Below are 19,838 nucleotides of genomic sequence, written 5' to 3' on the forward strand. Positions count from 1 at the left end.
ATCATATTAAATATAAAATGACTAAGTATAGTTTTGTACTACATAATATGCTTATTATAGCAGATTCTGTTATAAAATGGAAATGAGTGTCAAAAGTGTAAGAAAGGTTAATTTTTTTTAAAGGATTTATTTATTTGCGAGAGAGAGTTGGGTGCATCCGAGTGGTGGGAAGGGGCAGAGGGAGAGAATCTTGAAGCAGACCCTCTGCTGAGCATGGAGCTCTATGGGGGGATCTCAGTCCTACAACCCACAAGATCATGCCCTGAGCCAAACTGAGAGTTGGCCACTCAACTGGCTGAGCCTCCCAGGTGCCCCAGAAATGTTATTTTTTTTTTAAACTTTTAAATTCCATCTATCAGCACAATTTTTTTTCCCTAAAATGAGAAAAGCCCACCAATATTTGACGTGTATGGCACTAGAGCATTCGATAAAATGCTAGCACCACACAAGTACAGCCAGAGAACTACTGGGCCGAGAGGGAATTGCAGGGAGTGCCAGGACCTAAAAATTGTCTCCAAAAAGTGTTATACTGCTCCTAGAGAATGATATGACTTCTTTAAAAAACTAATTTTAAATACGAAAGTTTGGTTCTTAGCATTTTTGTGAGAGAAACCGAAGAATAGTGTTAGATTTATCTGAGTATTTCTGGCTTTTAAACCCTGGATTTACTCTGGTTTCGTAACTCCCCCGTCCCCCGAATTATTCCCCTGTGACTCAGCCAGTCAATGTGATTACTGCAGGTTTGCTTGCTGCTTTCCCCTTTGCTCAGTTCTGTTTCTGAGCCAGTTTTAAAATATGCTTCAGTTGTTCCTAAGTCTTCCTAAGTCCACCATGTATATAAGTAAATCTGTGCACATAAGATGTGCTGCCGCTGCTAAACAGACCATGTCTCTTAGGCATACAGTGGGAGCTAGATATTGCAGGATCCTTCCTTATCATCTTTTCCTTACTGAGTGGAGATGTGCCATATTCACCACATGTGAGACCTGGTACCCTTAGAGGCCCCTACAACTTCAGGGAAGGTAATGGCTACTTGTTCAGTAGACCTTTACTGAACACCACCAACACACTGTCCCAGGCATGGGACAGAGCAGCAGACAAGTGAGACAAATAGACAAAAATTCTTACTCTCCTGAAGTGAGGCATGATAAACGATAAAAGTAAATAAGACACACAGTTTGTCACATATTAATAAGTGCTTTTCTGGAAAATAAAGTCAGAGAAGTAGATAATGTTAGGTGAGCCAAAGGGCATATCTGCTAGGCTCAGGGAAAGCCTCCTTGTAAAGCTGTCTCTCCCCCCACTTTTTTTCTTTCAAACGTAAAAAAAAATCTTGAGCTTAAGTGTGGAAAAACAGTACACAGAGGTACCGTATACCCTACATCCAGCTGTAGTAAGTAATTGAAACAAGGAAATTCACATTGATATAATACTATTAAGTAGTCTAAAAATCTTGATCACATCATTTCCCCTCTGATGTCCTTTTTCTGGTCTAGGATCCAATCTAGAATCATACATTGCACCTAGTTCTGTCTCCTTAGGCTCCTCCTATCTAGAGCCATCTGTTAGTCCTCTTTCCTTTCATGGCTTTGACACTTTGGAAGAGTGCTAGCCAGCTATCTTGTAGACCCTGAGGACACAGCAATAGTAGAATTAGGCAAAACAGACTGCAAAAATCCTTCCCGCTCTGAAAGTTTAAGGTTTTCTCTGGGTTAGATCGAGGCTAGCCATGCATATAGAGGAGACAGTTACTGGGGATGTTAAGTTCGATCGCTTGGTTATGGCGGTATCTACCAGATTCCTTTACTATAATTACTTATTTTAAACTTTGAAATTAGTAAGTGTATTATAGGAAAATACTTTGAGACTGTGCAAATATCCTGTTTCTCATTATACTTTCACTTTACTAATTTTAACAGCCATTGACATTGCTAGGTCAAAATCTAGGTGTAAATGTAGTTTTGTAGGTATTGCCTACAAAATTCCCTCTAGAAGATTTGTACTGGTTTGTATTTCTGCCAAAAATGTTCAAGAGTCCCTGCTTCCCTATAGCCTCATCAACAAAAAGTCTTTCTTTTTAGTTCTTCACTATCCAGTGGTATCTCAATGTTGTTTTCATTTGTATTTCTTTAAATATGCGTGAGTTTACATCTTTACATGTGTTTAAGAGACTTTTTATTGATGTATTTATTTCTTTGTTTATGTGGTAAACTGTCCATTCATGTCTGTTTCAATTTTTCTATTGTGTTTTTAGTCCTTTGATCTTCAATTTTAAGAATTTTAAAAAATATGTTAGAGATATTAGCCCTTTGCCTATATATGCCTATATACCATATTGCAAATACTCCCCATCCTACTTACAAGTTTTCTTTTGATTTTGTTTATGCTGTATTTTTTTCTATGCAAAATAATCAGTCTTTTTTTTTTTATTACTCTGTATTTTGAGTCGTTGTTAAAAGCCTTTACCTATACCAGGATAAAAGAGAAATTCATTCATGTTTTCTTTCTTTCTTTTTTTTAAAGATTTTACTTATTTATTTGACAGAGAGTGACACAGCAAGAGAGCGAACACAAGCAGGAGGAGCGGGAGAGGGAGAAGCAGGCTTCCCGTTGAGCAGGGAGCCTGATGTGGGACTCAGTCCCAGAACTCTGGGATCATGACCTGAGCTGAAGGCAGATGCTTAATGACTGAACCATCTAGGTGCCCCTCATCCATGTTTTCTCCTACTCTTTGTGTTGTTTTATAATGTACCTTTAGATCCCTGATTCAATTGAAGTTTATTCTTTTTTTTTTTTAAATTTTTAAAAGATTTTATTTATTTATTTGACAGACAGAGATCACAAGTAGGCAGAGAAGCAGACAGAGAGAGAGGAGGAAGCAGGCTCCCTGCTGAGCAGAGAGCCCGATGTGGGGCTCAATCCCAGGACCCTGGAATCATGACCTGAGCCGAAGGCAGAGGCTTTAATCCTCTGAGCCACCCAGGCACCCCTGAAGTTTATTCTTTTGTACGATATGAGATATGGATCTAAATTTATCTTTTTTCCAAATGGCTATCTGGTTATCCAGCATCACTTATTAAGAAACCCATTTTGCTCCAGTTCTTTCAGATGCCATTTAGCCTATCCTAGGTTTTTTCATGTTTTGTGCCTCTGTAGTATTTTTTTTTTTTTAAAGTAGGCTCCAAGCCCAGCGTGGGGCTTGAACTCATCATGACCCTGAGATCAAGACCTGAGCTGAGATCAAGAGTCAGACACTTAATCAACTGAGCCACCCAGGCACCCCTTCATAATATTTTTTAATGTTTGGTATCATTAAACCCTCTCATAGTCTGTGCTTTTCATTATTTTCCTGGCTATCCTTAGATGTTTGTTTTTCTGTATATACTTTGGTATCAACTTATCTACTTCCATAAAAAATAAAACTGTCTTTTGAATAATTACATGAAGGAAAGGATAGAGTGCACCATTCACATATCTGAGGAAGAATATTCCAGGCAGAGAGATCATCAACTGCAAGGACCCTACAAGGCCATGTGGGGTATTGTAGCAAATTTGACTTCTTCTCTGGGTGTGAGTTTTGAGCAGAGGAATGGCTTGATCTTGCAGCTATGATAAAAATCGACCGTAGATTGCTGCCAAAAATGCATGTCCTGAATCTAATTGGGAGGAAACACCAGAAAAACTGAAAATGAGGGCATTCTCCAAAATAAATGTATTTTTGTATATGCTCTTCAAAATTATGAAGATCAAAAAAGTCAAAGAAAGGCTGAAGAACTGTTTAGGATTAAAGGAGATGAGCATTATATGCTAGTAAAGTGCAATGAATATTCTGAATTGAATCCTTGGTGATTGGGGAGGAAAGGTAACTATGTAGGGAACAACATTGCTGGATGGTTGATAAAATTAGAGTATAGACCATAGACTAAATACTACTAACTATATCAGTACTACATTTCATGATTTTGATTATTGTGAATAGGTAAAAGCCTGTCACTGTTCTGAGGAAGTATATTACTCTAAATTGTATAGGAGGCATCGTGTCTGTAACCCACTCTTAAATATTTCAGAAAATATAAAAATAAAAGAAACGGAGAAGTTAAAAAAACAAACAAGCAAAACCTAAACAATTGGTGAATTTGAGTAAAGCATATATGGGAGTTTATTTTACTAGTTTTGCAATTTTCCACAAGTTTGAAATAGTATCAAAACTAGTTAGAAAAACAAGCAAAAATTAAAACAACAATTGGTGTTGGGACAAGGGTAGAATCCAGAAGACTAGTTAGGAGATTTTTGTATTGATCCAAGCAAGAAATAATGATAATCTAGTTAAAGAAATATTTATGGAGAAGGTAAAAGTGAATGGATGGATTCTGGATGTATTTTTTTTTTAAGATTTTATTTAATTATTTGTCAGAGAGCGGTTACAAGCAGGGGGAGCATAAGGCAGAGGGAGAGGGAGCCTGATGTGGAACTTGATCCCCGGATCCTGGGATCATGACCCAAGCCGAGGGCATATGCTCAATTGACAGAGCCACCCAGGTGTCCCTCTGGATGTATTTTTAAGAAAGAATGGACAAAGCCTTGCTTATGTGAGGCTATGAGAGAAAGAGAGTAGTCTGGGATGGTGGCAAGGTATTTGGTCTAAGCACCTGAAGGGTGGGAGTTGCCATTTACTGAGACGGAGGTTATTGAAGGAAGAGCAGGCTGTACATGTGGAGTGGGAGCATGGGTGGAGGAAGGGTTGGAGTTTTATTTTTGATATCTATCCTCCAAGCAAAGCTGACAGAGGTATTTCTTCCCCAGTGAGAGAGTAGCAATAACCAGGATCCTTGACTCGGGACTCCTTTTTAAGCATGTCCCTTACAGAGAACAGTGTCCTCATAGAACACCTTCAGAGTCAGGCCTCTTACTTTAATAGTCTCGTTGACTTACAGAAGAGAAAATGTCAGTGGGCTGCTCTGTCTGTTTTTCTTCTTATATCCTTGTGTCCCATTTATATCAGTCTTTTCTCATGCTGGAACTGACTGCTCTTTGGTAACTAAATGACAATATTATTTTCCTTAAAACAAAAGCTTTTTTTCTTTTGTTTCCTTAAAACCAGTATTTCTTAAATACTTTAATGTGGTATATTTTTTCCACATTGGGAATGGTAAATAAATTTTTTCTACTAAGTTTCATTTATGGGTTTTCTTGAAATAAATTAGATACTTACATGTATAACCTTGGTGTAATCAAAAAGATACCTGTATGAATCACAACTGCATCAGTAAATAACTACACAAGGTTAAATCTCCTTGTCTGCCTTGGTCTCAGTTTTATTGCCGACACAATGGAACAGTTTCACTGGCTGGTTTACCTTGACATTTAACGCTGTTGTGTGGTGTGCATTTGTTACCTTTCTGTTCCATGGAGACTAATTAATAAGCATGTTGCTCTTCCTAGTGCAGAGCAGACTGGTCAGGAGCTGTGGAGCAGAGCAGGAGGAGCATGGTGTACTTTCTTCTTGGAAACCAGGGGATGCAGTATGTGATGTCATTCGTAGAGCTCTGCTCTAACCTTAGATAACCCATCTAACTAATAGTAAATAGTAATATTTTCCATAACACAGAAAAAATAATGCTGTCGTGCTTACTTCAAAGGTGAAAATTATCTTAAATGATAAACATAAAAGCACTCTGAATAGCATAACAGAGAGAGTTACTGAATCACTATGTTGTACACCTGAAACTAATGTAACATTATAGGTCAACTATACCTCAATAAAAATGTTAAAAATACACTCTTTAAAAAATGGTAAGTCTTGCAGTATAGGCGTTACTGTCATCACGTCTTCATCATTATGGAGTTTTATGTCTCCATTCTCTTCTCATCCACTTCAGCCTCTCATCTAGTTGATTCCTCTTGACTGTTCACTGCTAGGCCTTTTCTGAGGGTGGCTCCTTCTTTCACATGGCTGGGAGTCTCTGTGTGCATCGCTGTCCGGAGCTCCTTGCCTGAGGGCTGGTACAGATTATAAAAGCTCCCCTGTTACCAACAGTGACTCAGCTGCCCTGTGGTACCAAGTATCCCATTTATGCAAATAGACTTGAAATAATATATGCTATATGATGAGGAATCTCATGTATGATCTATAAAGGTGGATTAACTTACATTAATTAATAACTGCCATGTTTCGATGCCTGCTGTGTCCAAGCATGGTGTCAGGCGTGTTTCCTCTAATCTTCCTTACATCCTGGGAGCAGGCATCATCACCCCTGCTTTACAGGTGAGGAAACTGAGGAAAATAACTTGTCAGACTATCGTGCTAATAAACAGCATCTGGAAGTGGAGATGTGGTTCTCGCTTTGAGACCCCAAAGCTTTTCTCCTTTGTCATTTCATTTTCTTACTTTCAGCTACAATCCCCTCTTCTTAACACACCTATTCCCTCAAACTAACATTGCATACTTGTATTTGTGCACATTTTATTCAGTCTAGAATATCCTTTTCTGTGCTTCTTCATCTGTCTGATTTTTATGTATTTTTCATGATCCCACCCAGGTTTTGGTTTGAGACTAGCTTAGTGCCTGGTATGTGATTGCTCTTCAGGATTCTTTACATATAAATGTGGCACTTAGTGGGCACTAGCTACCCCATAAGGCTGTGGAAGGAATAAAATACAGGTAATACAAGTCTATAAAAGTCACAAACATATGTAACTGCATATTTGTGTTATGGCCTCGTTACATTAATCTTATGGGCTCTGGAGTGATGGCACAGAGAAGTCAGTTTGACCAGAGAAGATCTTAATGCCATGTGAGCGGTTCCTCAGTAGGAACTGACTGACCTTAGTACATATCTCTAGGAAACATTTCTTTCCATTTCCTGAATAGTGTCTCTGCCTCTCTAAAGCACAGCTTTCACCAGTCTGCCTACACATCTTTTTTTTTTTTTTTTTAAAGATTTTATTTATTTATTTGACAGAGATCACAAGTAGGCAGAGAAGCAGGCGGAAAGAGATAGGAGGAAGCAGACTCTCTGCTGAGCAGAGAGCCCGATGCAGGGCTCAATCCCAGGACCCTGGGATCATGACCTGAGCCGAAGACAGAGGCTTTAACCCACTGAGCCACCCAGGCGCCCCTGCCTGCACATCTTTTTAGAGTAAATATTTAACTTAAAAAATAGTACTAAATATTGTCATTATGAAGTCATTGTCTGATGTCACCTTTAGAATTTAAATCTTTTCTTCTTGAATGGTTGGAGCTAGGGAGTATAATGCTAATTGAAATAAGTCAGAGAAAGACAATTGCTATATGCTTTCACTCATATGTGGAATTTAAGAAACAAAACAAACAAGCAAAGGGAAAACAATAAGAGAGAGATAGACAAAGCACAAAACAGACTCTTTAACTATAGAGAACAAACTGATGGTTACCAGAGGGGAGGTGGATGGGGGTTGGGTGAAATGGGTGATGGGGTGGAGGAGGGCACTTGTGATGAGCACCAGATGATATTATGGGATTGTTGAATCACTGTATTGTACAGCTGAAACTAATATAACACTGTATGTTAACTAACTGGAATTAAAATAAAAACTAAAAAAAAAGTGTTCTTGAGATTCATCAAAACTGGAAATCATGAAAACACAGAGCATAGCAGCTTGATTTTGATGAGTGATAATGATGTAGAAAAATTTAACAGCTCTTAACAAGAGAGATAGGGATTAGAATCTCAAGTGAAGCCACGTAATCACACTAAAGGCATGGCATTGGAAGAAAGCTTTAGATCACATGAACTTAGTATTTTCTCTTTTTAACAAGGGCTCAGATAAGGGAGAAACAATTAGATTGTTTGCCTGAAAAAAAGTAAAACTCGAGATTTTGTTTCATGCACACATGTTCACTTATAAGCTAAAAATTAGGTGTAGGTGCTTGTATACTTAACTAAGGTAAACAGCAACACCCAGTGGTTATCAGAAAGTCAATATCAACATGGGTGGAAATATAAAATTGTGTTCCATATGAGTCAGGCCTGAGGTTGGCATTACTTAGTTTAGTCTTGAGTGATCAGGATGTGACTGAAAAATATGCTCATTAAATTTGCAGAGAACAAGTTGATGGTCTTAGAAAATACGAATAATATTCAGTATGACCATGATAGACTAGAGAGATTACATTTTTTTAAAGGAAGGAAAATCTATATACACCTGATGTAAAATGAAAACTGAGTAGATATAAGAAAAGGCTGGACAGACCAATTAGATACAGATATACTGAATAAAAGGACCGAAGACCAAGGAAGGAAATGGACTAAAGTGAAACTCTTCTCTTTCATCAACCCAGAGTGGATATTCTGTTCTTGAATAAATTTTTCCTGAGGTTTCAGGTGCCACTACGTAGTTTCATTCCCATTGCATTCTTCCCATACAACCTAGTTTTCTCCTAATCATCATGTGAAAGTCAATGAAAGCATCACCTTTTTAAGAAAGCATTTCCTGACATCCCCTCCTCTCATCTCCCACCACTTCCATCCTGGGTGGTATCCTGGGTAGACCTCCTTTTAAAATGGAATGAAGTAATGAAGTGCTTCATTTTAACTATACTTTCAGTCTCTCTCAAAAGGCTATGATCCCAGAGTCTTTTATCTTCTCAAAATGTTTGGCACATTGTGACTGCTCATTACATGTTTGTTGAATAAATGAATGAAGCAGTATTTTTAGGGGCTTTTAGTTCACATTAGAGCCTCTGGAACCACCATTGATAAAACAGGTCAGAAGAGCTTACCTCCAAAGGCACCCAGTACCCAGATATTTAGGATTACTCTAGAGGCCCTTGAGAAAACTGGCCAAGCCAGAAATCATAAATCTTTGCTTCATGTGTCCTTAAGACAGTCCAGATTGATCTGACTTTGAGGAAGAGTGGAGAATCTCTGTTCTTTAATGTGTTTTTATCAGGGTTTTGAAGTGATATCTACCTCTCAAAAGTAGAAAAAACTTTCTTGTAATAAAAGAACAGGAACACTTGAAGGATTATAAATACTGGCTGATAAGATATGCAAAATTTCAAAGAACAGTAAATATATATATATATATATATATAACCACATAAAACTTACAGCTCAAATGACTAGAAGAGGGTAGACTCTGGTATTCACCTTGAACCATAAAATTTTTTAATTTTTATTTTTTAATTCAGGTATGATTAACATACAGTGTTAGATTAGTTTTAAATTTGCAATATAATGATTCAACAATTCTATACTTTACTCAGTGCTCATCAGTATAAGTGTGCTCTTAATCCCCTTCACTTATTTTATCCACCCCCCCCACACACACCTTGCCTCTGGTAACCACCAATTTGTTCTTTATATTTAAAAGTCTACTTTTCTGTTTGTCTTTTTTCCTTTGTTCATTAATTTTGTTTCTTAAATTCCACACGTGAATGAAATCGTGGTATTTGTCTTTCTTTGATTGACTTATTTCACTTAGTATTATGCCTTCTAGCTCTATCCATGTTGTTGCAAATGGCAAGATCTCATTCTTTCTTATGGCTGAGTAACATATCATTGGGTCTATATACTGTATTTTTATTCATCTGTGGGTGGACATTTGGGTTGCTTCCATATTTTGGCTATTATAAATAATGCTACAGTAAGCATAGGAGTGACTCTCTCTCTCTCTCTCTCTCTTCAAATTAGTTTTTTAAATTTTCTTTGGCTAAATACCCAGTAGTAGAATTACTAGATCATAGGGTAATTCTATCTTTAACTTTTTGAGGAACCTCCATACTGTTTTCCATAGTGGCTGCACTAGCTTGCATTCCCATCAACAGTGCACAAGGGTTCCTTTTTCTCCACATCCTTACCAACACTTATTTCTTCATTTTTGATTTTAGCCATTTTGACAGGTGTGAGATAATAGCTCATTGCAGTTTTGATTTACATTCCCCTAATGATGAGTGATGCTGAGCATCTTTTCACGTGTCTGTTGACCATCTGGATGTCTTCTTTGAAAAAATGTTTGTTCATGACTTATGCCCATTTAAAAATTGGATTATTTGGGGTTTTTTGGTGTTGAGTTGTGTTAAGTTCTTTAAATAGTTTCGATATTAATCTCTTATTGGATATATCATTTGCAAATCTCTTCCTTCATTCAGTAGGTTGTCTTTTTTGTTTTGTTGTGCAAAAGTTTTTTTTTCTAATAAATAAAAATAGTTTAAATATTGCTTTTGTTTCCCCTGCTAAAGGAGACATATCTAGAAAAATGTTTTTACAGCTGATGTCAAAGGGATTATTGCCTATGTTTTCTTCTAGGAATTTTATGTTTTCAGGTCTCAAAATTGGGTCTTTAATCCATTTTAGGTTTATTTTTGTGTAGGGGATAAGCAGGTGTGAACCACAAAATTTTTATCCCTGATGTTTTTGTCTGTTTTCTCCTCATCTCTATCCTACCCTTCTTGTTTTTCCTTTTGTGTGTCTTTATTATCTGTTAGGCTTCTCTCGTCTCTGTCTTCTCTTCTACCTATGTCTACTCTTATTCTGTCTTTTTGGCATTTCTTCCTATGGCCACATAGAACTGAAAAACATTTTAAAATTGTACCTACTATATACCTATTTTATAAAGATTTCTACTTCCTGCATTTAATTAAAAAAAAGGTGAATTGATTATTTTACATTTTTACTCTTTGTAGCCATTTATTGATTTTGGTCATCTCAGATTCAGGGGCCCTCTAGAGAAGAAATGTTGCCCATTTTAAATATGGCCACTCAAGACCATCTGAGTCTCTGTAGGTCTGTCCTCTTCCGATTGTCCTTGGTCCCAAGAGTTTACCCTGGCTTAGACTGCAAGCTGTTGTCCATCTAGCATCTGAAAAACAACTCCAGAGTTAGACTTTTAGATTATAGTACTTTGGAATTTGAGAAGGACTTTGGGTACTATTTAACCTTAAAGATGAGAAAAGATGAGAAAACCAGAGAGGTCATACAATTGCTCAAAGCTGCGTAGCTGGTATATGACAGATCTAGGGATAGAGCCTTGATGCAGAGGAGCTTTTAGGTGCTTGTTTATATATTGGAAGCTCCGCTAAGCTTGGGAAAGATGGGAAGACTCTCTGCCAAGAAGTCAGGAAATATTAAAAAAAAAAACAAAGTCCCTTAAAAAATTTAAAAACTGTTGATCCTAGATCCTAGAAAAGACAATGTATATAGCATGTGATTGATATCATATGTACGTGGTATCCTAAATCCTAGGAAAGAAAATGTATATGGCATGTGCTTGATATCCTATGTACGTAGTTGTACAAGCCTCTGATTCATTTGAACAATCCTTGATCTTATTGCCTTTAATATTTTTCTTCTTCCCTATATTATAAGAAAGAGCTATATGAATTTTTAGATTTTTTGGTACAATATTTTGATATTAAGACTTGAAATAACATTTCAAAAACAGTACAGTTTAAATAGCAGTTCCCACTAATATTTTCATCAGACCAGTAGAAACCTCCCCACCTCGTTTGCTGTTGGAAGGAGTGGTGTCACACAGGGTGCAGTGACAGCTGATCATGCACAAGTTAGGAAAAGGTCATTTTTCTAATCATATTGTAGAAGGGAATCCAAAAACTATTGATACAGTACCTTGATTAATGTATAGAAAAAGGTGAATTCTGAGGATGTTTTAAATGACTAAAAGAAAGGACAGTGGTGCCACAAGGAGAACTGTTTTATTAGATGATTTAGGTTTTGATCAGCAATGAATGAACAGGGGAAATGGGAGTGTCCAGTTCTGTCTAGAAATTCAAATAAAAAGAAAATGAGATGGTGGGTATGAGGTTCAACGATGTTTCACGAAAACAGGGATTATGTGCCAGCTTGTACTATAGAACTTAAACATTCCTTAGTGTCACGTAGGCCCTCCTGCTTTTCCCCACAACATGAGAGTCAGAGTGTCAGGAACAAGTTGCTATACTCCCACTGTATTTTTCAAGGTCTATAAAATGAGACAGTTACCCTCATTTCTCAAAGGAGAAAGAAACCTTTCCTTGAAAAAGTCCTAAATTTCTACTTTGGAAATTTATTGCCAAGTACTGTGGCTTCTATCACTTTGGTGTCTCTTAGAGATCTCTACCTCTCTCAGTCAGGACAGCCACAACCTCTGTTCAGACTTCCATAATTTTCATCTGGACTCTCACCACTCATACTACACATTGCTGCCAGAGTGATTTTTAGTAGTTGGATTATTTTGTTTTCTGTTTAATGGCACTCCATTATCTTTAAGTAAACTTCAGATTCCTTAACATCCCACGTAAGAACTCTATGGTCACTTTCTTGGTCATCTCTACAGTCTTAGCCACCATTACTCCCTGTTCCAGCCAAACTGAATTATTTGCTTTTTCCTAACTTCTCATGTATCTGAGCTTTCATTTATCTTACCTCCTTTCCCTAGAATGTTTGCTTTCTGACTTCTGCATCCCTTGCTTCCTTTTTCCTAGTTATATTTTTAGACCTTGTTCTGGTATCTTCTTTAGGGAACCTCTCCTGATCACCTCTTCCTCCTTTCAGTGCCCCATCCCATGTATTATAATCTCAAATTACAGTCTGTCTTTCCTGTTAGACCATTACCCACTTGAGGACACAAATCACAGCTTATTTAATTTGTAACCCTAATGTTTAATACAATGTTTGGCATGTAGTAGGTATTTGATAAATATTTGTTGGCTAAATAAATCTCTTTTAAAAGATAAAAAGATCATCTTCTGTAGTAGAATAACTTCCCCATCTTGTGGCCTTACAGGATAGTTCCACTAAAAACCTTTGAAGTCATCCTGATCCAGTCCCTTTGTAAATTAAGAGCACAAATAATACCACCTTTGGTATTATAAAAATACCTTGTTCAGTTTTTTAAAAAATTTTATTTATTTATTTGACAGAGAGACACTGTAAGAGAAGAAACACAAGCAGGGGAGTGGGAGAGGGAGAAGCAGACTCCCCACTGAACAGGGAGCCTAAAGTGGGGCTTGATCCCAGAACCCTGGGACCATAACCTGAGCCAAAGGCAGATAGATGCTTAACTGACTGAGCCACCCAGGTGGCCCTTGTTCAGTTATTTTGATTAAAAGTTAATTGCTGGTTCCATCTTAAGAAGTGGGATTTTCTACTTCTGTCCTAGTAGAAATTGTCACCAAAGCAGAGAGATTTAGGGGCGCCTAGATGGCTCAGTAGGTTACGCGTCTGCTTTCAGCTCAGGTCATGATCCCAGGGTCCCGGGGTTGAGCTCTGAGTGGGGAGCCCATTTCTCCCTCTCCCTCTACCCCCTTCTTGTGCTTGCTTTGTCTCTTTAGTGTTCACTCTCTCTCTCAAATAAATAAATAAAATCTTTAAAAGAAATAAGCAGAAAGATTTATTCTTAGATTAGGTTGTTCATTGAATTTCTTTTTACTTACAAGAAATACACATTTATTGAGCACTTGTGATGTGTCAGGCTTTGTACTAGGTGCTGGATATTAAAGATAAAGATGACTTGGGTTTTTATCCTCAAAGAAATGATAGTCTTTGTAAACAAGTGTATCACTTAGAGTTTTTGAGTCATTGTGTGAATGAACTAAAGATGGGATAGTAGATAGTCTTTGAGATCTGACATATCTGAAGAAGTCAGCCAACAAATAAATGAACTGTTTCTTCTCTCCTGAGAAGAAACTTTCAGTAGGAACTGGAGTTTGTGGAACATATGATGTAGGGACTGTTAACTACTAGACAATTTGTAATTTTAATTAAATAGGATTTTCTTCTAAATTCCCCTGCTGTGGCTCCTTTTTCTTCTGAGGTGGTTGTAATACTGTAATATACCAGAATTATTGTCTAGAAATTAAATAATGTGCTTGAGATCTGTTCACACAAATATCAGAGACCCTCTAACAGATTCATCCTTAGATGTGATGCTACCTAATATGATGCTTGATATTCTCCTCTCCCTCTCTGTTCACTGCTAGTTTGTAAATAGTTATTTTTATTAGGAAATATTCTTACGTTCCTTCCCACATTGCTGCATGTATGAACCAGAAGAGATTCAGCATGGCTTGCTGAGGAGAGCACAGAGGAAACAATGCTAGTCCCATTCAGGGGCAGGCAGCGCTGTTAGTTACTCTTCTTTGTCTTACAGAGATGAACGAAATCAGTCCATCATTGTAAGTGGAGAGTCTGGGGCAGGAAAAACAGTCTCAGCTAAGTATGCCATGCGATACTTTGCAACCGTGAGTGGTTCTGCCAGTGAAGCCAATGTCGAGGAGAAGGTCTTGGCCTCCAATCCCATCATGGAGGTAAGGCAGCAGTGGCCTTGGCCTTCTTACTATGTTCTGTTAAGAAACCTGCTCAAAAAAGTATCGAAACAGCACCTGTCAGAAAGTCTGGGCTGTCCCAGCTACTAAAAGTAAGAAAATACTTTTCTACGTATTAGTAAGAAGAGAGCTACGAAAAGTAGAAAGTCAGGAAGGTAGCCATTTGAGTAAAGCCCAGCTATGGAAGCATCTACTTTATTCCATAATTCTGCATTTTTAACCTACCGCTGACTTGCCACTAAATAACTGGCAGTGGTACTTCATTTTCCAAATTTCTATTCTCCTAGAAATTTATTGGTCCTTGTACTAGAAGTATGTTTCTCATTTCTCCCCATTTCTGAAGTTCATAGGATTCACTATACCCAAGCATGATGAATTTTATTATTCCTTTGCCACATTTCATTTTCTGTATTTAGTACAACCTGTTTAGCTGTAAGTTTCTATTTTTTTCCCCCAGATGTGAACTACAAGCTTAAATCATGATCTTGTAAACATTTTTCTTCTTGTTTCTGTGAAGCACAATACACAGCTTTAGGTTAGAAAAAGAAATTCGGTAGCTATAAATTCCTGAGAAAGGAAAAAGTACAGAAGGATGTCCTTTCAAAAGCAAAATATGTCTACAAAGTGGAAAGGCTCATGCCAAAGAAAGTGGACCTGTTTGTGTGAGACTCTGAGTATTTCAGGATTTGTAGCTAGAGAATTATTTGTCTATTAATACGATGTTAGGAAAGTCGCATTTTTGTAAGTAGTCCCATTGAATGGAAAAAACTAATTCTCATTACTAATGGGGGGAAATTATTTTGGACAGGGAGAAAAAACCTCTCTTATTAAAAATTCAAGTCAGCATTTTTTATTCCTGTTTTTTCCCTTCGTCAAGCCTTATTTGTCACCCAAACACAGATGGAGTTTAGAACTGGCCTGGTGCACCTGTGATACAAGTGGTTGTTGCAATAATCGGTTCAGAGGTAATTGTGCCTGGTTTGCAGTGCCGTGTGTGACACTTGGGAACAGGATGTTGCGCCCCAGCCTGCGGGGCTGCCCTCCAGAGCAGGAGGACCTCTGTCCTTGGGACCAAGAGTTACGGGGGGAGTTATGAGGCTGCCTGGACTAGGTACACTGTGCAGCGAGAACTGGAGAAGTTTTCTGAAATAGCACAGACAGGATGGTGGGGGGATGGCAGAGGTGTGTGCCAGAAAGACTCGTCAAGATTTTAAGCAAATATTAAGATTTTGAAAGAATTTAAGCTACAGATAGAATTCTGGATGCCATTGTTAATATTGGGGAAATATAATCCATGGAGCCAGTTTTGGGTTTTGGGTCGGAAAACAACTGGGTTTTGCTTTGCTTCCTCCCTTGGTTTGGCTGTTTTTGGTACAACAGCAAATCCTGTGTAGTTGGCAGCAGTTTATTTCATTCCTAATCCCCAAAGTTAGAATTTCGCAGTCTAGATTGTGACAGCGTCAGGGAATCCCATCTTGTCTAGGCTGGGCCATATAATAATGTAAGTCTGGGACGAACCTTCTAGAATATGTCTAGAAGATTTTATGACCTTGCTATATTCTCATTCAAAAAATAGCTACATTGGTTTTTCTACAAAACAGATTTGTGTTAGTAGGAGAGATTAAAATGGTCATAGATCCTACTTTGTTTTTTTTTTAAGATTTTATTTATTTATTTGACAGTGAGAGACACAGAGAGAGAAAGGGAACACAAGCAGGAGGACTAGGAGAGGGAGAAGCAGGCTTCCTGCCGAGCAGGGAGTCCGAGGCAGGGCTCAATCCCAGGACCCTGGGATGAGGACCTGAGCTAAAGGCAGACGCTTAACGACTGAGCCACCCAGGTGCCCCAAGATCCTAGTTTTTAATATGTAGTTATAAAGAATTTAGTTTATTTGCTGGGATGAACAAAAAAAGATAAAGCCATCAGTTATAATTAGCTACTCCCTTCTATATTGTTGTGTAGTTTTTCTGTGGGAATTTGGATTAAGAAAATTTGACAGAGAACTAACTCTCAATGACTACAAATGAGGGCATCCCAGTTTGAAAAATTAAAGTGGAATCTGTGGCTGAAGAATGGTAACAAAGGGTTTGCAGTCATAGGAAGAAGACATAGATGAAATATTGAGTATGTGGCCTAGAAGGTCTGTAACATTAAACTTGCCCCAAGACTGTGTTTCTCTATCAGAGTCCTTTACTGCCATGTTAAGAATGGTATGGCTGGGTCTCCAGCAATCTGAAACCCCTACTCGGATAATGAGCATCCCACACAGTTAATGTCACATCCTAGTGGCTAATGGGATTTGCACGTGATCCTTTAGAAAGACCCTCCTTATCCTCAGATAGACTCCTTTTGCAAAATATGAATGATGCAGATAAATTATTCTTTTTTGCTCATTTTACCATGTTTTCTTTTTTTCCTTTTCCTCCAGGAAATTTTAATCCTAAAATGGGGACAGGGAAAGATTCCTGGGGTGCATAGTGAGTCTTAATAGTTCTTTTACATCTTTAATAAGCATAGTTAAAGATTTTCATCTCCTTTTAGTAAAGAAGAATAAGTCGCTGAACACTTCACTGAAATCAATAGTAAAATCAAGACCGCAAAGCCTTTTTCATTAACAATTTCTTGCTAATTAAAATGATAACAGTATCAGGGAAGCCTGTTGAAAATATAGTACTTAGAAGCCAGAGGGAGCAATTAGGAGAAAAGGACAAAAAGTATAGTTTATATATAGAACCTTCTTTCCTTATCAGGTTCAAGGCTTATAATCATGTAGTTCTAGTTTTGTAAAGGACCCTAGGGCTCATCTATCCTAGTCAGTTCACGCCTGGAGACACTACTGCTCCTCAGAGGATTAAATGTTGGAAAGTTGGTGGGAGGGCCTGGTCTAATACCCAGGTCTTCAGACTTCTATTTCATTCACTCCTTCTACACTTCTTTGCTCTATGTTTAAATACCTTTTACTCAAAGACAGAGGCAAGGGGTCTGTTTCAACCCTGACCTTGCTTCTCACAAGGGTAGTATTGTTTTGGCCGCTCAGCCCCTTGGACGCGTACTCTGAGTCGCTAGGAGAGAGATGGCATATGGAAGGAAGGTGGGGTGCGGTCAGGGAAGGAGGAGAAGCTGTGGACCCTCTTTGCCAGCTTGCTTAGTTGCTGGCGGGAAGGGGCTTGGGACAGTGCCTGGTAAACACTCGGTGGCTATCATTGTCACTGCCGCAATTACCACATCTTTTCATCTGCTCTTTGATGGAGTATTCTGTGTTGAAAGAAAATCCTACATTTATCATTAATTTCCTTTTCTAAATAAAATAAAAACAATTGGAATATATGGAGACTTTTTGTTGTACTTTTTGTCATATTAAGAAGGGGAATATCTAAGTAAATGTATTGTTAAATTGTCCTAGGCTACACTAGGTTACTCCTATTACTTTGCTGGGAAGATAGCTTTCTGTCATTCTTTCCCTTTAAAAATGTTATTCTGAAATATAGCAGTGTTCTCATTGCCAAAGCAAAATAGGACAGTACCTGCCCTGTGTTTCCGAGAGTGAAATGCGCCTTCTTTGATTGATCAGAGAATCTGATGTGTTGATTTTTTTGTGGCTGTGTTATTACTGTTCTCATCATTTGTATTTGTTTTGCTTTTTTAACACTCCAGAACATTTTTCATGTCTTTCTCTCTGCTATGGTTTCGGTCTGCTAATCCTGATCCTCTCAGGTTTTGTACAAGTAAATTAAGTAATCTTACATAAAATATTTTATTGAATATTTAATGCATACATTATGTGAACACTTGATTCTCTACCTACACCATTTTTTTTTGCTTTGCCTTGGAAGAAAAATTTCTAGAAGCATGTTACCTAAGTTAGAAAGTAGTGCATATATTATCTTAATTTTTTTAATTGTATAAAAATTAGCAGAAAGTTACAGTCTCTGAATTCTATGGCAGATGTTTTACAAGTTAGATACAGCTATCAAAATCCAAGGGCAAATTTTACTATGTCTGGTTTCTGAAAATGACTTTAAATTGAATGGATGATCGATTACTAAGATTCTGCTAAAAACCAGTCCAACTGGGCCTTTGTTGTCACAGGATAAGAGGATAGAAGCTTTTAGCTAAAGAGACTCAACACCAGAGCAGTATTTCCCTAAAAGTAATAATTTGCCTTAACAAGCTCATTTACATAAAACAGACTAAGTTTTCGGGAAATGCAAACCCTAGTGTGCTTTTATAGCCCCCAGTCCCATCCAGTTCTTTCTTTGTTGAACTGAATGAGTATGTTCCGATAGCACAAATGGTGTCAAAGTCTCCCAGCCACTGGGCTCAGGTTTGCTCTTCCTGAAGATAATTTGTGTGAGAATAAGAAGGCAGATCTGAGCTATTAGTCGGTGTCTGTGTGGTTGTGCACTGGGCAAAGCATACACTGGTACTTACTTGCAGGTGCAAAATCAGTTCTGTTCTTAAAAGAATCAGTTTTAAAGCGTTGTGTTACACTCTGTCCTATCTCTTCCTGAACAGACTCTGTAAATGTCATGTCATGAACTGTACTTCTAAGATACTTTTTTTTCCCCTTGCTTCTTAGTCCATTGGAAATGCTAAGACAACCCGGAATGATAATAGCAGCCGTTTTGGGAAGTATATTGAAATTGGTTTTGATAAGAGATACCGAATCATTGGTGCCAATATGAGAACTTACCTTTTAGAGAAATCCAGAGTGGTATTCCAGGTAAGGTGGGCAGCTGCATGTATAAATTTTTGTTAGATTGCCATATAATTCTAGAGCTCATGCTTGCTAGTATGTATTTTATTTGCAGATACTCTTGGGCATATTATGACAGTATTACTACAAACCACATTTGGGCTGAAATATATAAAATGGTACCTGTCAGAGGCAGGGCAAACCCATTAGACTAATAATCTGTGGGACTGGGCTCTGGTTTAGGTTTAATGGTTTAGACTTTTTCCTGCAGATGGTTATAGCTTAATTAAAAAGAGGTGCTATTAGTTTATATTTTTTAAAGATTTTTTTTTTCTTTCAGAGAGAGAGAGAGAGTGCGCATAACTAGGGGGAGGGGCAGAGGGAGAGAGAAAATCCCAAGCAGACTCCCTGCTGAGCGCAAGCTGACATGGGACTCCATCCCATGACCCTGAGATCATGACCTGAGCTGAAGCCCAGAGTCGGACGTCTAACTGACTGCGCCACCCAGGTGCCCCAAGAGGTGTTACTAGTTTACTCTCAAGTCTCATATTTCCTAGTTGATAGGGAAGACATTGGATTATGTTTTCAGTGAGTTACATTTTGAACCTAGTTCCTTGTCCTCTTTTCTTACTTTTCCTCTCTTAGAATATGGTATTGTTTAAATAATGAAGGCTAAGGAATCTCCTTTACTAGACATAAGCCCCTTTTGGGGATCAGACCTGACCTTGAGGCCACACTGTGATTTAGTCAGCTGAATACACTGCAGAATTCAAGGATATGATGGTGGAGTATGAGGATTCAGTTTTGTATGAGCAGTGTTATTACAGCTGCATTTCT

At 38.0% G+C, this 19,838-nt stretch overlaps 1 protein-coding gene across 7 annotated transcripts in view; it reads left to right on the top strand.

Moving 5' to 3' along the window:
- Positions 1 to 19,838, top strand: part of MYO5A (myosin VA) — a 185,942-nt gene that overhangs the window by 74,357 nt on the left and 91,747 nt on the right. For all 7 annotated transcript variants that reach the window (XM_032856449.1, XM_032856451.1, XM_032856452.1 and 4 more), the window contains exons 5-6: positions 14,131 to 14,287; positions 18,885 to 19,028. In XM_032856449.1, the coding sequence (XP_032712340.1) occupies positions 14,131 to 14,287; positions 18,885 to 19,028 (301 nt within the window). The remainder of the gene's footprint in view (positions 1 to 14,130; positions 14,288 to 18,884; positions 19,029 to 19,838) is intronic.

This window comes from Lontra canadensis, unplaced genomic scaffold (genome assembly GCF_010015895.1).
Source record: "Lontra canadensis isolate GAN:19392208 unplaced genomic scaffold, GSC_riverotter_1.0 scaffold12, whole genome shotgun sequence".
Taxonomy (NCBI): domain Eukaryota; kingdom Metazoa; phylum Chordata; class Mammalia; order Carnivora; family Mustelidae; genus Lontra; species Lontra canadensis.